Below are 24569 nucleotides of genomic sequence, written 5' to 3' on the forward strand. Positions count from 1 at the left end.
GGAGCCGCAAAGTTTGGCTGTGGCGGCAAATGGGCTTGGGCGGCTCCTCGGCGGGTGGCGGTGGTGGCCGTAGCGGTTCCTCCTGGCCCCGTTAATGTCGGGGCCAGGCCCGGGGAGGATGGCGCCCTAGAGCCCGGCCGTGCTGGGGTCGGGGCGGGAGGGGTCGGGGTGGGGACCGGCCATGTCGGAGGTGACCCGGAGCCTGCTGCAGCGCTGGGGCGCCAGTTTTAGGAGAGGCGCCGACTTCGACTCTTGGGGCCAGCTGGTGGAGGCGATAGACGAGTATCAGATGTGAGTGACTAACGGCGGCGGGAGCGGGCCAGCCCGGCCCCGGCCGCCGCCCCCCCTTCCTTGCGTCGGTGTCTCATCGCTCTGCAGCCTCGGCTGCTCAGGGTGGGGCCCGCAGCGCCGGGGCCGAGGGCGCGCTGGCCCCGGGGACGGCGGTCCGCCCTCGGGGCTCCCTCGCCTCCACAGGGCCTGCCATTCAACAGGTGGCCCCCTCTCCTGGGGCGCCGGCCCCACCTCTCGGGCCACCTGCTCGGTCCTCCCCGCCGTCCCGCGGGCCCCCCGCTCCGCAGTCGGTTTCCTTTCCTCCGCCTCTCCCGGGTTGCCGCCCCTCGGTTTCTCTTTTCGAATCTCCGAGGAATCCTTGTGTGTTCTCCGCCCACGTCCCAGGGATGAGTGGCCTTGCTCTGTGCACGGTGTCTTCCTCCGCCCCTGTGTAGGACAGGAGGGGACTGGTGGCGATGGAGGGGAGGGGGTGCCCCACCAGCCAAAAGAAGGGGCCCCTCTCGCGCCCCTTCTCCACCCCGCTTTGTGCTGAGCCGTGTTTTCACAATTCACCTCGATTCCGTTTCGGTTTCTGGGACTGTTATTTGCGAGGCTGTGAGTCCCACCCACCCCCTCGCTCGATCGCTTTGGGTGGAGTCCGCGCAGGATGTGAACAGAGGAGAGCAAAATGTGAATTAATAGACCACGCACGGGAGCCACCACTCCCTCCTTGGGTCCCTCCTCCTTTTCCTGTGTATAATGTATAGCCGCAGGGTGCATGTGAGTACCAGTTTCTTTGATCAACCGAAGTCCGATTTCTTTCCCTTTCTGTTCCCCTCACCAAAAACTTCAGGGATGTTTTTAAAATGAAAAGACAAGGTTTATCTGTAAAGTCTTGCTTAGTTTTTCGCACATTTTAATGAAATTGAGAACTGCTTACTAAGATGCTATTGTTTGCAATCTGTTGCCGTTAATTAGTTCTTGGTTTAAAGCAAGTTATTGAGGTTTTCCCAAGTATGAAACCTTGTGTGAATAAAGTCTTTTTTCCCTTAATGTCTTCTAGAAAGAATACAGATTGGTACTCTGAAGATCTAAATTCTTGATCCTTTCTCCACAATACGTAGTTATTTATTTTTAATCTATTACGGTAATTTAAACGTGTAGACCGTCTCTACCCCATCTTACTGACTTTGAATCGCCTGTGGTGGTTTCAGAAAGTCCTGACAATAGCCGGGCTCTGGGCAGTTTTGCCATGTGTAACAACTGCTAGCATTTGTGTTGCGTTTTCACTTGCGCTTGTAACTGCTCAGTGAGAATATTATTATTCTCATTTTGCAAAACCAGGAAACCGAAGCTCAGGTTAAACAGATTACCTAGGATCACAAAACTATGCCACTGAAATCTGTTTTTTTTTTTTTTATTCCAAATCCTGTTTACTCTCCTGCATAGTGTTGAAGAAACTTTAAGATGGGTTGTGGAAGTGAATAGGACAAGTTAGATCTCCTTCCTTCCCAGAGAACATACCATTCCATACTGTAGCCAGTTAGACCGTGAGCACCTGTGTCCTCGTTCTGTGTGAGAACTGAACTTGTGTACCCTGAAGTGTAAAGCTGCCTTTCCCTTGTTGTGTGTTGGGACTTAGCAGCTGTTGGCGCTCAGCAGCAGACCTTACAATGGAAAGTGAAGAATACCATGTCCAATTGAAATTACAAAGGAGAACTGAGTATGCAAGCTGTTTAGCTGGAATTTCTAGCAGCATGTCAATGAGAGGAATAGGCACTTACAAATCTACTGTGGGACCTCAGTATTAACCTTTAAACTTGCGGTTCATAGTAGTTCTCAAATTATTATAAAAACTGCCAGTGTCAAATTTGAATAGAAATATGCAATGATTGGCTTAAATTTTTGTAAACATATAAGCTACATAGAAACTGAGGTTGAATTCGAAATTAATATATTAAAAAATGAAGGCAGGGGCCAGCCCCCTGGCATAGTGGTTAAATTCAGGGTGCTCTCCTTTGGTGGCTGGATTTGCAGGTTTGAATCCCAGGTGTGGACCTGTGCCACTCGTCTGCCATGCTGTGGTGGCAACCCACATATAAGGTGAAGGAAGAATAGCACAGATGTTAGCTCAGGGCTAATCTTCCTCAAGAAAAAAAAGGTAGATTGGCAACAGATGGCAGCTCAGGGCTAATCTTTCTCAGCAAAAAAAAAAAAAAGGCAAATTGTCTTTTTGATTTGAATTATCTGGAAGGAAGGGCTGCAGAAAAGGAGACCCTATGCGGGGGGGGGCCACTAAATGATGTAAAGAAATAACTGGATTTAGTCACTGACTGGACAGAGAGAGTGAAGAAGGAAGGAATCTAGGATGATGGGCATTTCTAATTGGTAGGCAGCAATGTCTTTATGGTTGTACAACATACAGGAGCGAGTTCACTGGAGGAGGGATGAATATGTTTGTACTATCATACTGTAAGAATACTATGGCTTAAACAGTTTCATCACTCACTAAGAGAGAGCTGGGGGTATAAAGATGAGTAAGGTTTGATTTCCACCCTTAGGGCGCTGAGAGTCGAATGAAGGATTTTAGAGTAATTGGGTATTGCTAGTACAGAACTATGACAAGGGTAAGTGCTACCCCACTCTTTGCTGTTTCCTGAAGCGTGCTTCTGCCTGAGGCTTTTGTACATTTTCTGGAACACTCTTCCCCCATTATCTGCTTGGGTCGCTTGGTTGCCTCCTTCAGGGCATTGTTCACATGTTATCTTCTCAGTGAGGCCCTCTCTGGCCACCCTATTTAAAATTGCAAAGCCTGCTGTCCACCCCACTCCCTCTATCTCTGTCTTGCACATGCTAACCTCCTATCCTGCTTCTTTCCATAGTAGTTATGAGCATCAAAATGTGATATATTTTTGGTTTCCATTTGGTTTATTGTCTCTCTCCCCGCTAGAATGTAAGCTCTTTGAGGGCAAGCTATGGAAGGGGTTGTCTCCTTTGTTCTCTGTTGTATACTTAGTGTCCAGGGTAGTATGAGGCTGTCATTGAATAATTGTTTATTTAGATGTTACATAATTATTGTGTCCTATTGACTAGACAGATTCAAGAGTGTCCTGTGAGAACATTAAAGAGTTGATGCCAAAATACTGTTGGAAGATTTAAACACATTATGTCAAAACTGAAATTGCTGTCTAGAATATACATGGCCAGTGAAAAACAGCTCCATTCAGCAGCCTGGGGGTGCATGACCCCCACCTTGCAGTAGAGTGCTGTGATTCTGTTGCTCAGAATCAGCTGTTTCCCAGGATCAATCCTGAGATATTAATCTAGCACAGAGATGCTCAATAAATATTTGTTAAATGAACAGGTGATTTCGAAGACAGGATAATACCTGCCGTTGATCATCTTTACTATGCCTTATATCAGTGCTACTCGAAGTGTGGTCCACTGATCGCGGCTGGTCTGCATACTGTTACTGGTCTGCAACAAGTTAAAGAAAGAAATTGAGATTTAAGATTTAGAAACTTTAGAGCAATTTGGCATCTTCACGATAATTTTTATTATATTTTATGAAAGTAGTAGCCTGGAACGGATTGGTGGAGGGGAGCTAGTTCTAATTGGTCGTGCATTGCCCTGCGGTTTCTATTGGTCACTTGCTTGTGTGCTTAAAGCATATTTAAAACTCGCCCTTGAGAATAGTCCTGTTTTACCTGTGGGCATCCTTGTGAGGTGAGATTATTCTCTAGAGAAGAAGATTTGCTAGATTTCTGACCTTTACTAATAGAATGTCAACTCTTTTTACCTGCTTGTCTGATAACCAGAGCATTTGGGTTTTCCCTCAGTGACAAAATCCGGTCTCACTTTGTCTTCAAATGGTGCAGTTATGGATTTAGAAAATTATTTTTTTTGCCTAGGTTTAAAAAAAGTTGTTTAAAAGGAACCCTCATACACTGTTGGTGGGAATGCAAACTGGTACAGCCACTATGGAAAACAGTATGGAGATTTCTCAAAAAGTTAAAAATAGAAATACCCTATGACCCAGCCATCCCATTACTGGGTATCTATCCTAAGAACCTGAAATCAGAAATCTCAAGAGTCCGTTGCACCCCTATGTTCACTGCAGCATTATTTACAATAGCCAAGACGTGGAACCAACCTACATGCCCAGAAACTGATGATTGGATAAAGAAGATGTGGTATATATACACAATGGAATACTACTCAGCCATAAAAAAAGACCAAATTGGCCCATTCACAACAACGTGGATGGACCTCGAGGGTATTATGTTAAGCGAAATAAGCCAGTCAGAGAAAGACGAACTCTATGTGACTCCACTTATAGGTGGAAGTTAGTATATTGATAAGGAGATCTGATCGGTGGTTACCAGGGAAAAGGGGGGGTGGGGGGAGGGCACAAAGGGGGAAGTGGTGTACCCACAACACGACTAACAAAAATGTACAACTGAAATCTCACAAGGTTGTAATCTATCATAACATTAATAAAAAAAAAAAGTTTTTTAAAATAACTTTATTAAAGTTTAATTTATATACCATGAAATTCACCATTTACATGTACAATTCAACAAATTTTTAGTAAATTTACCAAGCTGTGCAACCATCATTATAGTCAGACTTAGAGCGTTTCCATCACCCCAGAAAGATCCCTTGTGTCCATTTGTCATCGCTCCATGTTCCCACTCTCATCCTAGGCAACTGCTAGTCTGTATTCTCTCTCTAAAGATTTGTCTTCTCTGGACCTTTCATGTAAATTGAATCATATAATATGTGATCTTTTGCAGGAGGCTTCTTTCGTTTAGCATAATGTATTTGAGGTTTGTCTGTGTTGTGGCATGTGTCAGTATTTTATTCCTTTTCCTTGCTCAATAGCATTACGTTACAGTTGGCCCTTTGTGTCTGTGGTTCCGCATCCAAGGATTCAACCATCCCCAGATTGAAAGGCCTATGGTGGTTGCATCTGTACTGAACATGTACCAACTTTTTTTCTTGTCGTTATTCCCTAAACAATACGGTATAACAACTATTTACATAGCATTTACATTGTATTAGGTATTATAAGGAACCTAGAGATGATTTAAAGTATACAGGAGGATGTGCATAGCTGATATGCAAATACTAGGCCATTGTATATAAGGAACGTGAGCAACCCGGCAGGTTTTGGTATCCACAGGGGTGCTGGAACCAATCCCTGAGGATTCTGAGGGACGCCTGCATCTGGATACACCCCATTTTGTGTATCCGTTCGCTAGTTGATGGACATTTGATTGTTTCTACTTTTTGACTGTTATCAGTAATGCTGCTGTGAACATTCACATGTAGGTCTTTGTGTGCACATATATTTTCATTTTTCATAGATACTTAGGAGTGGAATTGCTGGCTCACATGGTAAATTTGTGTACAGTTTTTTAAAGAAACTGCTAACTTGTCCAAACGGCTGTACCATTTTACATTTGGAGCAGCAATGTGTAGGAGTTCCGGTTTCTCCGCCTCGGCAGCATTTGTTCTTGTCTTGTCTTTTTGATAGCAGTTCTAGTGCATCTGTAGTGTATTTCACGGTGGTTTAAATTTGCCTTTCTCTTGTGACTAATGATGTTGAGCGTCTTCTCTTATGCTTATTTTTCCCTCTGTAAATCTTGTTCATGAAATGTCTGTTCAAATCTTTTCCCATTTTTTAATTGAGTTTGTCTTTTACTTATTGAGTTATAAGAGTTCTTTATATATTCTGGATACAAGTCCTTTATCAGATATGTGATTTTCCAATATTTCCTCCCAGTCTGTTGCCTAATTTTTAAAAACAGGATTCTGATTGAATTTAACATCCTTGTCTACTGACTGTTAGCATTTGGGCAGGGGTTTAGAGCTTTCTTCTGACAAGGACTCTGCTTAAGTTAATAGCTTCTATTAGCAAATTATATAAAGAACTGTTAAATAACCTGTGCCACACTGTAAGTTCCCTGAGTTTGGGGATGTACAGTTGACATTGTTAAGTGTAAGACTATGTTTCTAAAGGGAACTCCATATAGGTGGTAGGCCAGCCAGAGTTAGAAAGGAAGCCAAGCATGGAACAAACACAATGGCAGTGTCTGTGTCTCTTTGTACTTTCTCCTGTATAGGATCCAAAAAGAGGGGGTTTATGAATGACATTTTAGGAAACATATTATGGGATTTCCAGCTTTGGGGGAAAAGAAAGAAATGGATGGAAGCAGTTTGATTAAGTAATATGCTATCATGGCAAGTGGTATGATTTTGTGTAGGCATTTTTTGCTTTATGATAAGGAGGATGCACACCTTTCCTAGATTGGACAGAGGCCATCAAGTATAAGGAACTTGACCCCTGATCTTTAAAGACATCATTGCATAGCACAGAACTCCTCTCTAAGGCTTTTTCTGGAAACTTGGTGAACTGTCGTCTGCAGTCAGCTTGGTAGGAAATCTGGCACTTACCACCCTTTGTATTCTTGTCTCCATTCCCCACCCAGAATAGTACAGTGTGCTTGCGAGTTATAGTTTCAGATTCTTTTGCTAGTTACAGAATGGTTCACCAAAGAATCCTTTCAATTCTTTGGGGGATTTTTCCCCCACAAATTTTTAGAAATTGAGATAAATATCACATAACATAAAATTTACCATCGTAAAATTGTACAGTTTGGTGATTTTTAGTATATTCACAATGTTACACAGCCATCACATCTACCTAATGCTAGAACATTTCCATCACCCCTAAAAGAAACTCCATACCTGATATCAGTCTCTCCCAATTCCCTCCTTCCCCAGCCCCTGACAAGCAGTAATCTGTTTTCTGATTTATGGATTTACCTTTTCTGGACATTTCATGTAAATGGAATCATATAATATATGATCTTTTCCATCTGGCTTCTTTCATTTAGCATGTTTTTGAGGTTTGTCCATATTGTGATGTATCAGTACCATATTCCTCTTGATGGCCAAATAATATCCCATTGAATGGATGCACCACGTTTTGTTATCCATTCATCAGTTAATGGACCTTTGGCATGTTCCTACTCTTTGGCTGTTATGCATAATGCTGCTGCTGTGAACATTCATGTACAGATTCTTTTGTGTGAACATATGTTTTCAGTTCTCTTGGGAATATACCTAGGATTTTGAAATTGCTGGGTTATATGGTAACTCTGTGATTAACTTTTTGAGGAATTGCCAAACTGTTTTCCACAGTGACTGCACCATTTTACATTCCTACTAGCAGTGTATGAGGGTTCCAGTTTTTTTACTTGCTTGCCAACACTGTTATTTTTTTCTCTCTTTTCTTAAAAATTATACCCATCCTAGTGGTGTGAAGTGGTATCTCATTGTGGTTTTGATTTGCATTTCCCTAATGACTATTGATATGACATTCATGTGCTTGTTGCTCGTTTTTATATCTTCTTTGGAGAAATGTCTATTCAAATCCTTTGCCCATTTTTAAATTGAGTTATCTTTTTATTGTTTAGTTGTAAGAGTCAATTCCTTTGGTTTTGCTGTCTCAAAAATAGCTTTAGATCCTTACTGTTGAGCTTGGACTAGTAGCATGGATCCAGCGTTGAAAACTCACTCAAAGCCTAGCTGCTGATTTCACGTATGATGATAACTGGGCAAACAAAGATTTCCGTGTCTGATTGATGGAGGATTTTCTTCATTTTCCATGAAAAGCATTTTCAAAAGTATAATTTGATAGAGTGTTATCACTTCATTGTGGATGTAATTTGGATTAATCTTATCGGCAAATTAGTGGTAGATTGATAAAGTGTCTCTGGTTGGTACTATTATTGGTGTTCACTGGAAGTGTTTAAACAGAATCTGGACAACTGCTTATTGGCTTGTTACAGAAGAAATTCATGCATGCTAAAGAAAGTTGGATTAGATGCCATCTGAGATTCTTTCCAGCTCTGAGATTCTGTTTTTACTGCCTAGAGCTGAAGTTTGTCCCAGTGAAATGGTATGAAAAGTAGTGTGTCTTATTTTCATTGTCCTTGTATAAAGGGCTTGATTCTAAAGATAAAGTAGATTAATACATTGAAAACAGAACAAAGTATTCTTGTACTTCACTGTCTGATTTTTAAAAGAGTTAAATTGTTTCACCTTGTTGTGCTTGAGATTGTTTGCTTTCCTTCAGTTCTAAATAGTATTTTTCTTCTTACAGATTAGCAAGACATCTACAAAAAGAGGCCCAAGCTCAGCACAATAATTCTGAATTCACAGAAGAACAAAAGGTACCATAAAACAACCTCTAGATATATCAGATTCCAGATGAAAAGGGTTCTGTCTTTTGAGTCCATTAAGCAAAAACAACAAAAGCTGTTAGACTTAAGTAGAAAGAATGGTACTGATTATGCTTTGCCAAACATCGAGTGATGAGAGAGACCACGTGATTTACCACTGAATGAATTTCTCGCTTGACCTCCTTTGCTCAGCCCTGTAGCCTTTGTTTACCTTTAGTGGAGACCATCCACACTTGTTCAGGTGGGGCAGGGTGGGGGCTTTCAGAGTTGGAGTTTGATTGTAATTGCGTCCTATCTCAATACTTACTGAACCCTGAGCTTTCTTAACTCCTTCTTCACCTCCTCTCAAAACAAACAGAAAAAATCAAAACACCCAAAAAAGCCACCACTGAAAAAAATTAGTTCAAGTCAAGAATTTGGTATAAGAATCCGTCAGCAAAATAAGTGCATAAGGTTGCAGAATGTTTCAATGGTGTGCTTTCTCCTTGAATTAAAAAAATCTGTCAGGTTGGTTCCCTGTACTGTTAGAGATTGTGAAAAATGGGATGCTTTAAGAGGCTTTACTTGAAAAAGAGTGAGAAGAAATGCGAAGAACCAGTTCCCATTTTTTCCTGACTCAAGGTACTTAGTGTTAAGTCAAATTTTAATCTTGTAGATAATGAAAAAAAATTGTGTCAGTCTTTCCCTCCTCTCTTAAGAAAAGACGTTGTGAAAACTATGGTGATTTAATTTGCTTTAATTAATTCTTTTTGCAGAAGCAATGGAGTGATTTTTTTTGGTACACATTTTAAGTAAGCCTAAACAAATTTGTTTTATTCCTTAGGCCTGTATTTATTTGACTCTTATTTGTGAGCGTTTGGAAAGGAAAAGAAAACTCTGAAGATTAGGGTTAGCTGTATTTCTTACACAAGTTAGTATATTTGCATTTTAAAAATATTCAGAATCTTCATTATCTAATGTACTTTTTTGTATTTAAAAAAGAAAACATCCTGCTGCAGTTTAAATATATATTTTTCTTTTTTCCTTAATAATCGCTAATACCCACAATAAGATTTAGGAAACTTTGGATTTGAGCCTTGGAAAATAATTACCACGGAGGAAATGATTGGCTTGCTTAAGGGAAGGAACAAAGACTATATGCTTTATCATCTACAACATTTGTGGAATCTGTCTAGGAACTGATTAGGAAGTGATCAGCTGGCATCACAAAATAGAGTTAAAACACCCAAGTTTTGAAACAGAATCTCAGATACCTGAATATATAAATTAATAGCTAACAAAGTGTGTTATGAAAATGGAAACAAAATAAAAGCTTAGGAAATTAAAGAAAATTTTTCTGAGCCCTATATTTTACTCACCTATTTGCTTTGAATTACAGGCTTTGTCTGCAAAATCTCTTGCTTAGGTATAGAACCTGTGAGTAACATGACCTCAAATATAAAGTGATTTGACGTAAAACATAGTAAAATTACTCCCAAAAAATGCATCAAGAAATGAGCTTTGCTGTATGATGGTGATTAGACTAATGAGAAAAAATTAACTTTTTCTTAATTTTCTTTAACTTTCCAAGGCCGAAGCTGGTGTTTGATAGTGCTCTTTAGTCTTTAATATATAGCTGTTCCTTAGTAGCCGCTTGGCTGCTGTCTTTTTTCAGCTTACACAGACCCACAGATCATACACTGCACCTCCTCCAAAGGCGCAGGAGGCAGCACGACCTCGAGTAGGAGCCTGAGATCTCAAGGCAGAAGAGTTGGTCTTGGATCCTGGCTCTGTCTCTGGGCCTTAATTTCCTTATGTGTGAAAGGGGGGATTTGATAACCCTAAATGATCTTAAAAGGTATCCCCAAAGCTTCTAATGACCTCTGCCTTTAAAGGATCCTGAACATCCTCCTTTCCTGGAGGTCTGATTTCTCAGGTATTTATTGTTTATAATACCTGCCTAGGAGGCATTTGTGGCTGCCAGTTGTGACTACAGAGAGAGCTTGTGCCTGCCTGCCTATGCCTTGGGCATGGAGAAGGACCCCCAAATCACTCCGCACAGCACTATGAATAGAAGGTAAATGTACACATTTATGTAAATACATGCATTATGCAAATGTATGCATATATGTAAATGTATGCATTTACAAATTTAATTTTCTTTGAAAATACAGGTGGAACATTCACAATGGGCCAGAAAACTTATGCTTACATGTAGGCCTTATTTGAATGTCACATAAGGAAAAAGAGGCTCCAAGTTAATAAATGGTTAGAAAACAGATTTCCTAGATGTGATCTGGGGAACATTGGATCTGAAAAATTAGCAGATGTTATTTGAACAGAGAGAGTTTGTGACTTCTCAGGGCTTTTAATATGCTAACATGTATGTTGAATTTTTAAAGAGTTTGAGTATTTCTTAAACTTGTTTGCTTGTGGAAATCCTCCTCCTTCCTGTGTAAATAAACACATTTCATTGAGTCTAGTGATCTGAAGAACGTGTTATGGGAAATTTTGAGTCTGCAAAATTAATTGAATGCCAGACCTGGCACTTAAGCCAAGGAGGAGAAACTTGATTGTGTTTTCCTCAAAAGAGGAAAGTGAGCAACGTTCCTTACATTACTCTAAGCAAAATTGTTCTTTATGTCTTCTATTTTGGATTTTATTCTGTATGCTTTTACTATTTTCAGTGTTTTTGTAGCAGTGACAATTTTAGAATTATGCCAACCATTCAGCAGTTTGTGGGACTGTGAAAGAAGACTTCTTAAAAACCAACCGTATTTCTAAGTGCTTTCTTTATGAAGCTTTTTACTTTCTGGGTCACAGTAAGCTCTCAGAAATATTTGGTGAATAAATCCTTTGTTGGATCTTAGGGGATTGAGATTTATTGATACACATTATTTTAAGATAAACCCTAATTTTTGAGATTATATACATCCTCACAATATTTATTTTAAATGTAAAGAACTCTAAATCAGAACTACTGATCTCTCTAAACTTATTAATTGGTGATAAGTAGCATAAAATCTTCATATGGGTTTTCGATTCGTAATATTCTCGAAAGATTTCTGGTGGAAAATAAGAAAGTTTGTGATTCTTATTTGATCCTCCCTCATGGTTAGCTGACTTAGCTTTCATTTCACTTCTCAATAGTTTTGTCATTATAACAACCGGGTTTAGTAGCCAAAGAATAGCTGCCAAAAGCTTTCATTCCATTGAATTCCCTACTTTGGTGTAGTAGATTTTCTCGTGTAAGTTTCTGGACAGAATAGAACATCCTGTCTCATGATGCTTAGAAAGTTTTTCCCTGTTTTGAATCAGATTTGTTGGTAATGAGAATTCCAGCACTATATGCTTGTTTTATGTTTTATAGGTTCCCCCTTTCCACCGCCTCCCTCCCCCCTTCCTCCCTTCTCTGCCTGGAGGGTGGATGGCTGGCTGCTTAAATCTAAAACGTGAAGTCTGCGTTGAGACTATGCTCTCGAACTAGGTGTCTTTTTTAAACCTATTTTTCCTTATATAAATTGAATACATTTTAGCAAAATTAGTTTAGCTCTTTTTCTTTTCCTTTAACTGCTCTTTTTGAGTTAATTTCCTAGCGATGAACCAGTAAAATGGCCAAAATTGTGAAAATGAGGAAATTTTTCATTTCTGTGTCGTATTAGGCATGAGCAATTAATTTGAATGCAGGGCTACTAATTTAAATCTTTCTAAAATTAGACTTCGCTTACCTTTAGTGCTTAGTCTTAATGTACGTTAGTTAGTAGTCAGTACTTATACTCTGGCACGAGAGACCCGGTACTTCTTAATCATTTTTCCGAAGCATTTGTTTCTAAGAAAGGTGAAACAGTTACAGTAGCAAGCTGTTGATTTTGACATGAATAAATGCTACATGTTTTAAAAGTCGTTTCTGCAGCTGAAAATGATAGTGTTTTGCTCCTTTTTTAATACTGATGTTGGGTGTGGTCCCTTAAAATAGTTATGAATAATGCCTTTTGGTATTTTGCCATAGCTCAGTAGATTCTGTGTAAAAAGCTGTTGCTTCTGGTTAACTTGAAGAAATGTTTAAATTTAAAATAGATTACTCGTGAACTCACAGTTGTTAAACTGCATTTTACCTTAAACGTTAAAGGCATCAAATCAAAGGGATTTTATAGTAAAGAAGGAAAAGGAGTTAATATTTTTAAAGACTTACTCATTGATACATCTCATTAATATAGGCAAAATCCTCTTTTAAAAGGCATTTTTAAAAGAACATAAAAAGTCTTCGACAAAGAAGCACAGGGCCTACAATGGAGAAAAGAAAGTCTCTTCAACAAATGGTGCTGGGAAAACTGGACAGCCACATGCAAAAGATTGAAAATTGACCATTCTTTTTCACCACACACCAAAATAAACTCAAAATGGATCAAAGACCTAAAGATTAGGCCTGAAACAATAAGTCTTCTGGAAGAGAATATAGGAAGTACACTCTTTGACATCAGTTTCAAAAGAATCTTTTCCGACACTATAACTCCTCAGTTGAGGGAAACAATAGAAAGAATAAACAAATGGGACTTCATCAGACTAAAGAGCTTCTTCAAGGCAAGGGAAAACAGGATTGAAACAAAAAAACAGCTCACTAATTGGGAAAAAATATTTACAAGCCACTTATCCGACAAAGGGTTAATCTCCATAATATACAAAGAACTCACACGGCTTAACAACAAAAAAACAAACAACCCGATCAAAAAATGGGCAGAGGACATGAACAGACATTTCTCAAAAGAAGATATAAATATGGCCAATAGACACATGAAAAGATGTTCACCATCACTAATCATCAGGGAAATGCAAATCAAAACTACACTAAGATATCACCTTACACCCGTTAGATTGGCCAAAACATCCAAAACCAAGAGCAACAAATGTTGGAGAGGTTGTGGAGAAAAAGAAACCCTCATACACTGTTGGTGGGGATGCAAACTGGTACAGCCACTATGGAAAACAGTATGGAGATTTCTCAAAAAGTTAAAAATAGAAATACCCTATGACCCAGCCATCCCATTACTGGGTATCTATTCTAAGAACCTGAAATCTGAAATCCCAAGAGTCCCTTGCACCCCTGTGTTCATCGCAGCATTATTTACAATAGCCAAGACGTGGGACCAGCCTACATGCCCAGAAACTGATAATTGGATAAAGAAGATATGGTATATATACACAATGGAATACTACTCAGCCATAAAAAAAGACAAAATTGGCCCATTCGCAGCAACGTGGATGGACCTCGAGGGTATTATGTTAAGTGAAATAAGCCAGTCAGAGAAAGACGAACTCTATATGACTCCACTCATAGGTGGAAATTAGTATATTGATAAGGAGATCAGATCGGTGGTTACCAGGGAAAAGGGGGAGTGGGGGGAGGGCACAGAGGGGGAAGTGGTGTACCCACAACACGACTAACAAAAATGTACAACTGAAATCTCACAAGGTTGTAATCTATCATAACATTAATAAAAAAAAAACATAAAAAGTATGGCCAAGTTGTATTAAAATAAGTGTATTACTTTGTTGTATATACTAGTGGTCCCTCAGTGTGCACAGGGGCAGGGGCATTGGGCGGGATTGGTTCCAGGACCCCCATGGGTATCAGACTCCTTGGGTGCTTGAATCCCTTAGTTGGCCCTTGGGATCCACAGGTTCCGCATCCACGGATTCAACCAGCTGCAGATTGTATGTGGATGTGGAATCTGCGGATATGGAGGGCTGACTGTATTGCTGTTGTATAGAAGGCGTTGATGTCTAGCGCAAGTTGCTTAATCTCTCTTCAGTTTTCACTTCTATGAAATGGTTGTATCTAACTCATAGGGTTATAGTGAGGATTGAATGAATGGATGTCTGTAAATCATGTAGGAAAGTCTGTTACTTAGTAAGTGCTCAGTAGCTGTTAACCATTACTCTATAATTATAATTGTAGTTTAAGTTATTTACTAGTGTTGTCACAGTTGAGTGGTATATTTGAACCATGTTTTGGGGATGTTAGATTTTATGCAGAAAAGACTATTACTGGTTCCGATGCCACAGCTGTTTGAGAGGGTGGATAAATCTATGTGTATCTTGAATCCTTTTGCAGTTATTATATTTAAATGTGACCTTTAAATTTTCAGGATAAAATTGGGCATTTTCTAAACTCTTGTGTTAGGATTAATAGGAATTTTTAAGGATCGTGGAAATAGTTAAATGTTGTTACTTTTTCCTTAGCCGAGAGTCACGTCTTGCTCAGTGGTGGTTTATTGTGTGAGTTGCTGTCCCAGCTGTTTGTTGTCTTTGCAGTTTTTGCATAGTGCCCACTAGCGGAAGTGCCAGGGACCAGGACAATACTTGTTACTCCTCTTTGCTCCTCATTTATCTTCCAAAGAAAATTGACAAAAGAGAACACCGCCAAATCCAATTGACTAAACTTCTGCAAGTCATTGGTACATTTAGAAAACATGTCATTTTATTTTTTCAGAATATTTCATCGTGAGGGCATTGCAGATATTGTACATAAATTCTTCCCTTTTGCGATCTGGATTTATTTCTAATAAAAACTTAAGAAATGTGTTTTGGGGGCCAGCTCCGTGGCCGAGTGGTTAAGTTCGCGCGCTCCGCTTTGGCGGCCCAGGGTTCGGATCCTGGGCGTGTGACATGGCACCGCTCGTCAGGCCACGTTGAGGTGGCGTCCCACATCCCACAACTAGAAGGACCTGCAACTAACATATACAGCTGTGTACAGGGTGGGGGGGCGGGGGTGGGGATTTGGGAAATAAAGCAGGAAGAAAAAAAGATTGGCAAAAGTTGTTAGTCCAGGTGCCAATCCTTAAAAAAAAAAAAAGAAATGTTTTTTGGAAGGACTTAAAATTCTCGGTGGGTGTAGTTCAGCTGCCTGCTCTTACAGATATCTCTTCTGTAGGTTTCCTCCTTCTCATTTCCACCTGAGTCATTCCTGTTCTTGTTCTGATTACCATTCAGCCGGACAGTTGAAATAATCTGGTTGACCTTCCATTAGTCCTTTTCTTTTTCTATTTCAACGCACGTATACTCTTACCACAATAGTCTTCCTCAAGGGCAGATCTGATAGTCATTTTTCTGTCCAAAAACCATCTGTGTTATTTACTGCTAAAGTAATAACAGATTGCTCAGCTGGTCATTGAAGGCCCTCTTCAGAATGACTCCTCGCACACACACCCTTCGCATTTCAAACCTGTCTCCTTCTGCGTCAGTTTGGGACTTTAAACAACTGAACCATGACAGTTTATAAACTCTTTAGTTTTAGAAACCTCCCAGTCATTGGGCCTTGATTCTTAATACAGGTTCTTTCTTGTTTCTTCATGAGATAATTATACCTTTCCTGCCTGAAGCTTATGGAATCCAGTGTCCCCGCTTTATATTACAGTGATTCTGTACGTGTCTTATCTCATATAATAGAACATGAGCTTATTAAAGGCAAGGACTGTGGCCTATCGTTTATATTCATTTCATAGTTCATGTTCTATAAAACAGATCTGACTGTATAATTTGGCGCCATTCATCACAAGTATTGATTTTGCTTGGTATTGCCTATATATTTAATTGAACATGTCAAGATTGGACTTAAGTCAAAATTAAATTATACCTTTATGTTAACTTTCAGATATTTTTATTTATAAGTCTTTTAGTGAAGATCAGACTTTATAGAGAAGAAGAGAAGGCAAAGCTTGGGAGGGAAGATGTCAGAAGTGCTTTTCATTGCCCTTTCAATCATATCTAAAGCTATCATCAAAGCAAACCTGATTTAAAATTGGTGTGGTACATTAGGTCAGGAGAGAATATATAGTCACTTTCTCTCCCTTATCCAAGCCCTTTGCCTCCTGTTTCTCTTCCCTACAGTATGCAAAATGCTGAAAAGAAATAAAATTTAACTTATTTTAAAAAAATTATAGATCGCTTGTTAATAAAAATTAAGTCGATGATTTTGACAACCGACAGAATATATGTGGTAATTATAGCTTTTTTCTTTTTCCTACAGAAAACCATAGGCAAAATTGCAACATGCTTGGAATTACGAAGTGCAGCTTTACAGGTAAGTAGGATGTTTTTTTTTCTTTCTAAGATAAGGAAAAGAAATTATGAACTATTCTGATAAAAGATGAGGCATTCATGCTAAAAGCAGTATTGTCTCAGAAGGGTTTTATAACAATAAGAATTCATGGGTTGAACTCATATTAAAAGATTTAGTTAATATTTTATAAACTGTAGAAATGAAAAACATAACTTTTTTTTTTCCTGTTATTTTTAGCCTGAATGTTTCAAAAATACAGAACAAACAGAAGTTTGGGATTTTTCCTTTTCTACTTTGAAAGCTAGGAATAGATTCATTTATTTTGCCTACTATCGAATGTTTACCTCTTGCTACTTAAAAAGACATAGGGTGTCGTGAAATCTTTGTAATAAAAAGATGTAATATGCGTATTTTAAATTCAGTCCACACAGTCCCAAGAAGAATTTAAACTGGAGGACCTGAAGAAGCTAGAACCAAGTAAGTTTTATTTTCTATTTTAAAAAGTAATCTTCTTTTAAAAAAATACATAATCTATTATAGATACTAAGATTATTTAGCATAGATGCTTATTTGATTTATTTCTGTTAATATCTAGTCTTACGTGATTTTTTTGTGCTTTTGTAGTTTCTGTAATATTTATAGTAATTATTATTGGGTTCACCTTTGTTACGGTATACCTCTAGGCTCTACTTCATCCATGTATCTTAGCCTTTATTTTGTTTTAATCACCTTAATAAGACTGTGGTCACTCTGGTAAGCATTTACAGCAGAGTCTACTGGAGAATGTACAGTTACACTCATTGGTGCTCACTATACCCTGTGCCTTCGAAAACTACAGTCCAGCTGTGGAAGCGGCTCTACAAAATAGTTCCTTGTTGTCCCCATTTTCCTTTCCCTTCTTGAAAGCTTTCTGGAAGTAAACAGTTCCTTCCAATGTTTTGGTGGTTAGAATGCTGCTAAATAAAGCTTTTTTGCTGGTTCAAATGACTGTTCTTTCAGAGGAAGAGTTTGTGGCACAGGCAAAGGCACAGGCATTGAATGTCACCACAGTCAATCGTAGGACCTCTCGCCACCCCTAAAGGAAACGCAGTGCCCATCAGCATTCACTGAGTTCCCCTAACTCCCCAACCCCCAGCCCTAGGCAGCCATTAATCTGCTTTCTGTTTCTATGGATTTGTCTATTCTAGACATTTAATATAGATGGAATCATATAGTATATTGTCTTTTTTGACTGGCTATATGTAAGTTTATTTTCAGAAAAACACATTGATGGCTTTAAAAAAAAAAGATTACAGCTGCAGTTAGGGTGTCTGTGTTGTATGATGGTGCTAAAGAAAATTGTAATGTTCGATTCTTTTTAATCATAACAATAATTAGGATTTTGGCTCCTTTGTTAGTCACTATTTTCATTAGGTTTTTCTTTTTCAGTTTGTTTCCTAATAAAATTTTAGAATCTTATAGATACATATGATGACTGTAAAGATTATAAACCATTTATCGTCAGATATTTATGATCTCTTCCTATAAACATGCTCAATTATTTCTCCTGTTGCCTCAGAGGATCTTTCAGTGGTGATGGTTCCCATTTCTTAGAGTAGCAGCTATGTTCCAAGCACTCAGGTAAATCACTCAACTGCAATTTGCTACCTGACGCTTGCCTGTGACCTTACCCTTGTAAATGCCAGAACTGGGTTTGACTGGGGTTCAGAGGGACCCCAAAGCCTTTGATCCTTCCACTACATTCTGTTATTAGTACTTGTAATGGTGCAATATTGACATCAGCGCTAAATATCATAGTCATCCAGTTCATGCTTCTGAGAGATTACTGACCCATATATTAGTGTCAGATTACACTAAAATCTACGTTAATCTTCTAATTCTTGTCTTTTTGTTTGTCTTTATGTTTTTTAAGGTGAGTAGGAATAGAAAGGAAAAGATGATACTACTGGGATTCATTTTGTTACATTTTGAATTTATGTAGTGCTTTTCATTTGGACTTCTCCCTTCCTGGTATTTATTATCTTTTTAGGTGATTTTAATTTGCTCTTGCCTCTTAAAGGAACATACGTGTGTATATTGTATCTCAGAAAGATATGCTCTGTGATTTTGAATTTATCAAAGTTAGGTACTTGTTATGAGTTAATTATTTTATCAGAATTAAACATTTTCTACCACGTGCTATTTGACCATATTTCAGGTGAAGTGTTCTTAGTCAAGCTTAGTCTCCCTCTTCTAAGACTGTAGGGAAAAATTAATTAATGACTGTACCTTTCAATATGTGGGACTTAGTTGCTTTATTTTGCTAATGTATTTTTCCTTCAGGGTTTTTAGAATCTCTTGATAATCCTGCCTGAAATTCATACTAACGCTAGGATCTTGAGGGCCAGCCCTGGTGGCCTAGTGATTAAGTTCTAGAAAGTACTAGTCATTTAATTTCCTTGTGTTAATCCTTAGTAATATAATGCTTCTTAATCAAACAGATCCCCTCGCCCACTCTGTAAGATTCCCTTCCATTAATTCATCCTTCAAGGCCCCAAAGAAGTCCCACTTTTCTCTGAAAGCTTTCCTTGCTCTCCCCAGGCATAATTAAGCTCTCCCTCCCGCCCTGTAGAGGAGCACGTTTTATATCTGTCATCATGGTCTGCCCTGGATTATTCTCACTTATATTTATTTCTCTCCTCAAGGAGATTGTGAATAACGTTTGAGTTTTCCCCACAGAGCGTAATTCAATGCTTTGCATATGGTGTGAACTTGGCAGATTTTTAAGTTGAATAGAGTTGATTGTCTTCAGGGAATCTTCTCCCATAATTTAAAAAATAGCCCCTCAGATTGGAAGCACTTGCTCGTTTTGCCTGCCAAAAAATGAAACAAGTCAGCCACAAAAGCAGAGCGCATTGTGATATTGGTGCGTCTGTCACTTTCACAGTGTAACTTCAGGAGGGTGGCAGGCCATGCTCCCCGAGGGCAAGCTGGGAGTGCTGGTGTGTTACTGGTGGAGCGCACTGTTAGATGTCTGCCATTCTGTGGGCCCACATGTGTGCGACTGAATGAGCCAGTTCATGCCCCCGACGGGCTCCATGCTCTTCATGGTGCCTTCTGAGAAATTATAAACTTGCTCCCCCTCTTCTCCTGCTCTTCCTCAAGTGTCAGTGCTAGTATCAGTGGAAGAAAAACCCTATGTGAAGTTTAAGTAGAACCCTATTTTAAAAGAACATTAGAAGGTTATATTATTATAAGAATATTTTTAGAATGTTATATCTGTGTTATTCTATAGCTGGTGAAAATGAAAACCTATCCTACAATTACAGAAAGTGAGAAGGGATCTGTTTTTTTTCTTCCAAAATTATTTGTACAAATTAAATGTCTGACATATTCTGTACTTGTAAATACAAAGTAAGGAGAGGCTATTATGCCAAAACAAATGTTTCCTTTTCAAAACATTGATACCTGAGAAAAGAAAATACTGTTTAATTCTTCTACTGCAGTGCAAGTGCAAGATATTCTTAATAACATATAGAGTTTTCAGTTTTTTTATTGATTTTTTAATACATAAGTTGAGTTGATTTTCCCCCTTTTTATTATTAAAATATGATCATTTCTGTGCTTTCGTTTCTGATGTGAATGATACATGGTGTATTCTTTGTCACCCGCTCGCCCATTCTCAGTATCTAGCATAATGCTATATAAGTGATTGATATTTGAGTTGAATTAATAGTTGGTTCACACGAGCAATCGTATGCCAGATTTAGAAAGGATGTTCTTATAATTTTAAAAATAGTGCTTCTTAGTGACACCTGAAATTCTGGGATTCTAGTCAGCTGGATGGAGAAAACTATGGAGAGAATAAATTACCATATAATAATGGAGGCTTATAGGGGTCCTTTCAGTTTTCCCATGCAATTTCATATATATAATTTCTTTAATCCTCTCAACCGGCTGTGAAGGAAGTGGTATTCCCATTTTAGAATTGGGAAAACTGAGATTCAGAGCCATTCTGTGAGTGCTCAAGTCCTTGACATAATTGTAGGGCTAAGATCTGATTTCACATCTTCTGCCACTTCCTCCTTTGCTTATGAAACTTCAGCTAATAAGGCCACTTTCTTCCTTGAACAAGCCAAACTGCTTCCTGCCTCAGAGCCTTTGTTGTTTCTCTAGCCTGTTCTCTAGTTCTTGGAAAGCCCTTGCCCCAGAGCTACTTATGGACGGTTCGTCTCCTTCCAGGGCGTGGCTCAAATGTCGTCTAATAATTTAGTTTTGAAAGGCCTATCCTGGTCACTTAGCTGAAGTTCTCCCTTGACTCACTCTACTTACACACTCTTCCTGTTTGTGTCCTCTATAGCGCTAATCCCAGTCTTTCATTATTTTGTTAATTTGTTGGCTTATTTATTGTCTGCTTTTCCTGACTAGGGTCTAAGATCCGTTTAGGAGGGCACGAACCCTCCCTCTTGATCACTACTGTGTCTTTGGCACCTAAAACCAGTGACTGGAACATTATGGGCACTCAGTGCACATTTGTTGAGAAGAAGAAAGAGAGAGGGAGGATGAGGGTAAGAGCTGGAAGGAGAGAGAGAATAAGAATGAATGAGAATCTAGACATAAGTCTCGGACTTCGCTGTCATGGAAGGACTTAGTAGGCGAGCATGTATTAGAAGAAGTCTGATAAACAATCTCACTCCTGTTGGAGTGAGTCATATAACTACAACCTGTGCACTGGGATTGCCTGCTTTGGGATGATAATATGCCATACATATTTTAGCTCTAAACTGCAGGACTCCAAAGTTAGCCTGAATGAGTTTAGTACAAAATCATAGGAACTTTTTGGCTTGCCCAGTTAATGCCATTACTTCACCTTCATGTAATTGAAAGTAGTTACTGGGAACCCATAAGGCCAGATATGAAGCACTGAATTACATACTCACAGTACCTCTATAAGGTAAACATACTTAGAGTACCTCTCTGAGTGTAGGCAGACTTGTAGAACTTCTCTCTTTAAGTTTGTGCCAGGATGTAATCGTTGGCCACATGATAAAGGAGATAGAGCCATGTTGTGTGAAGACTTCTCCTGAGGATAAATCCCTCTTTGTGTATGTGTGTGTTTGTATGTATAAATGTACATATATGTATGTATATAATAACTTTATCACAAATGGCATGTGAGAATTATAACCAGTTTTACCAAACTTTACCAGTTTTATGGAGTTGAGGGTAAATCTGATTAGGACATAGAGTAAAGATATGCTCCGGTACCTCTAATTGGTCATCTTCGATATCAGTCTTAATTGAGGTACTCCAGGGAGGAAGTCTTCCGTTTCTCTGGTCCCCTGTGTCTCACCTAGGACCTTGTACATTGTGAACTATTTTGGGGTTCATTGTTCACGAGGGGCTCTGACACTCTGGAACTTACTCTCCTTGGAGATCTGACAGTGCTCTCAATTACCGGTGCCTGGAATATACTGTGGATATTTTCATTTTGCCAAGACCTTCAATGGACAAATGCATTGTGGCCCCAGGTGATGATAAGATTGGGAATTTTTTGGAAAGTATTAATATACATAGTGAAATTGATTAAAAATCAGTTACTTATGATAAAATTTGTAATTTTGATTCATGGAAGAGTTCATGTGTCTTTCTCTCTTTTTTTATTCTAGTCCTAAAGAATATTCTTACATATAATAAAGAATTCCCATTTGACGTTCAGCCTGTCCCCCTAAGGTAAAATAAGCACTGATATTCATCTCTTCTTTTATCATGTTACGTTATACCTATTTTTCAGATATTTCTGGATTTTTTTATGTCAGCATTGGTATCATTGATCTATTAAAATTTTTATGTCAACATATTTTATATCATCGTTTTACCTGGGAAATGAGTAGCTATGAGGCTTGTCTGGTATATTTTGTTTTATAGCTCACTATTTTGTCTGTCCTTTGCATGCAGAAGAATTTTAGCCCCTGGTGAGGAAGAGCATTTGGAATTTGAAGAAGATGAAGAAGAGGGTGGTGCTGGAGCAGGGTCTCCTGATTCCTTTCCTGCTAGAGTTCCTGGTAGGTATCACTTGTTTAAAAATATTCATTACTTAATCCGAGGTCAGGCTGTTTGGAACTTATTTTGGTACTTGCTAGTAGGGAGTAAAACCTCTCCAGGACCTGTGCCAATCTGAAGCAAATTTTTATGGCCATCTTATTGACAGTAGCTGTTTTATAAGTATAGTCTGAAAGTATCTTACTATCTGTGTTGGGGGTCCCCAGGACCCCCCTCAGGTTCGCTGATTCACTGGGAGGACTCCCAGGACTCGGCATGTAGTTGTTCTCACGGCTCTGATTTATTGCAGTGAGAGAGTACAAGAACAAGATCAGCAAAGGGAAAAGGCGCGCGAGTGAAGGCTGGAGGGAACCAGGTGCAAGCTTCCAAGACTCCCCTCCCAGTGGAGGCACAGAATTCCTCCAGCAACGAATTGTAACGACACATGTAAAATGTCTCCTAGGGGAGCACACTAGAGACTCAGAGCTCTTACTGCGGGCTGATCACATAGGCACCCTGGGCCTAGCACTGACCAACACTCCAGACTCTCAGGAGGAAAGCAGATATTCAGCATAAACCATATGTTTGCACAGTGACTATTCTTATCAGGGGATGGGGAAACCCTCCCAGAATGCAAGTTTCCAGCCAAGGGCTGACCTTGCCAGCAGACTTTTCGAAGAATAGCAGTCTCAGGCCTGCTATGTGAATTCTTTTCTGTGCACTATCGTAAGTCCTTCTTTAATTAATCGAACTGTGCTCGTTAAAACTGGACCCAGGGGAATGGGTACTGAGCAGATGCCCTTTGTTTCCCATCTTGTTTTAGGAAAGCCAGTAGTGTATGGCCAGCCTTTTTCATTCGCTGAAGATCTCGATGAGGATCTTCTCTCCCTGCGACTAACCTGGGCAGGCACCCTGATACGTTGCTGGCCTCTCCCAATTACTGTTTACTCTGTTCTGTTCTTACACAGTGCATAGTTCTCCTCTCTAATAAACCAGTTCACTTTAGGCAGTTTAGCAATATGCTGTAACATTGTGATGCCTTTTAAAATAGGTTCCAGAAGCTTTATCATACAGCTAAATACAATTCGTGTGTCCTCCAGTTAACTTTCTTGTAATAAAAGTATAGTAATATTCCATTATTTTTAATACTCCTTGGGGAGGAGGCAGGAAGAAGTAGGAACCACATAGGTTTGAACCCACGGATACATGGGCCTGAGTCTAGGCTCTGGCTGTTACTAGTTGAGTGCCTTTGCACCTGTTTCTTAATACCATCTTAAGTGGACAATTAGACCACAGCTCACAAAGTGCTTCCTCATCTCTCAAAGTCTCAAGTCTCAGGCTGGGCAGAAGAGAGAGAGTTCCTCACCCAGGCATATATCTGTGTGCAAAGGGAAGGAAAATACCGTTTGATTTGTCCTCTGGGCCTCCAGGCTGGTTTTCAGTAAGGTTTGAGACATTGATATTGTTCCTTGCTCTGAAGCTCAAGCAGTTTTGGAAACATTTCAAGATTTCCTTTTGCGACTTAATTTTTTTTTCTTTTAAATCTAACACTCCTGTCACTTGAAGTCGAAAGGTTTTCTCTAGAGCTTTGCAGAGACTGGTTCATGTGAAATGTCTGTTAAGTAGGCTGTGTTCTGCAGCCCTTCTGGATCTTCAAAGCACCCGGCAACCTCTGGCCTACTCTCTCTGGAAAGTGCTCCGGCAGCTCACCTTTCAACTCAGACACCTGTTGGTAACTCTTCCCTACTCGCTCTAGGAAATGATGGACTGCCCTTTTCAAACTAGCATTTCTATGTGAAGCACATGCCCTCTGACTCATTCCAGACTTTGTGGGTGTCTGTTTGTTATTTTTTTCCAAAATGTGGTACAGTGACACTTGTAAGTCAAGCGTGATTCAAATCACATATTTCTGATGACAGAAACATATAGACTAAAGTGAAATTTAGTAAATTTCTAGTAGCTGTTAATAAGGAAAATTAAATGAGTCA

At 39.3% G+C, this 24569-nt stretch overlaps 1 protein-coding gene across 1 annotated transcript; it reads left to right on the forward strand.

Annotated features, from left to right (window-relative positions):
* Positions 1-34: 34 nt before the first annotated feature.
* Positions 35-22735, forward strand: AIDA (axin interactor, dorsalization associated). Its single transcript, XM_046679023.1, has 6 exons — positions 35-291; positions 8444-8513; positions 16528-16581; positions 16983-17037; positions 22209-22272; positions 22498-22735. The coding sequence occupies exons 1-6, from the start codon at positions 182-184 to the stop codon at positions 22718-22720; spliced, it is 576 nt and encodes a 191-aa protein (XP_046534979.1). The 5' UTR covers positions 35-181; the 3' UTR covers positions 22721-22735.
* Positions 22736-24569: the final 1834 nt, after the last annotated feature.

This window comes from Equus quagga, chromosome 12 (assembly GCF_021613505.1).
Source record: "Equus quagga isolate Etosha38 chromosome 12, UCLA_HA_Equagga_1.0, whole genome shotgun sequence".
NCBI classification, from domain to species: domain Eukaryota; kingdom Metazoa; phylum Chordata; class Mammalia; order Perissodactyla; family Equidae; genus Equus; species Equus quagga.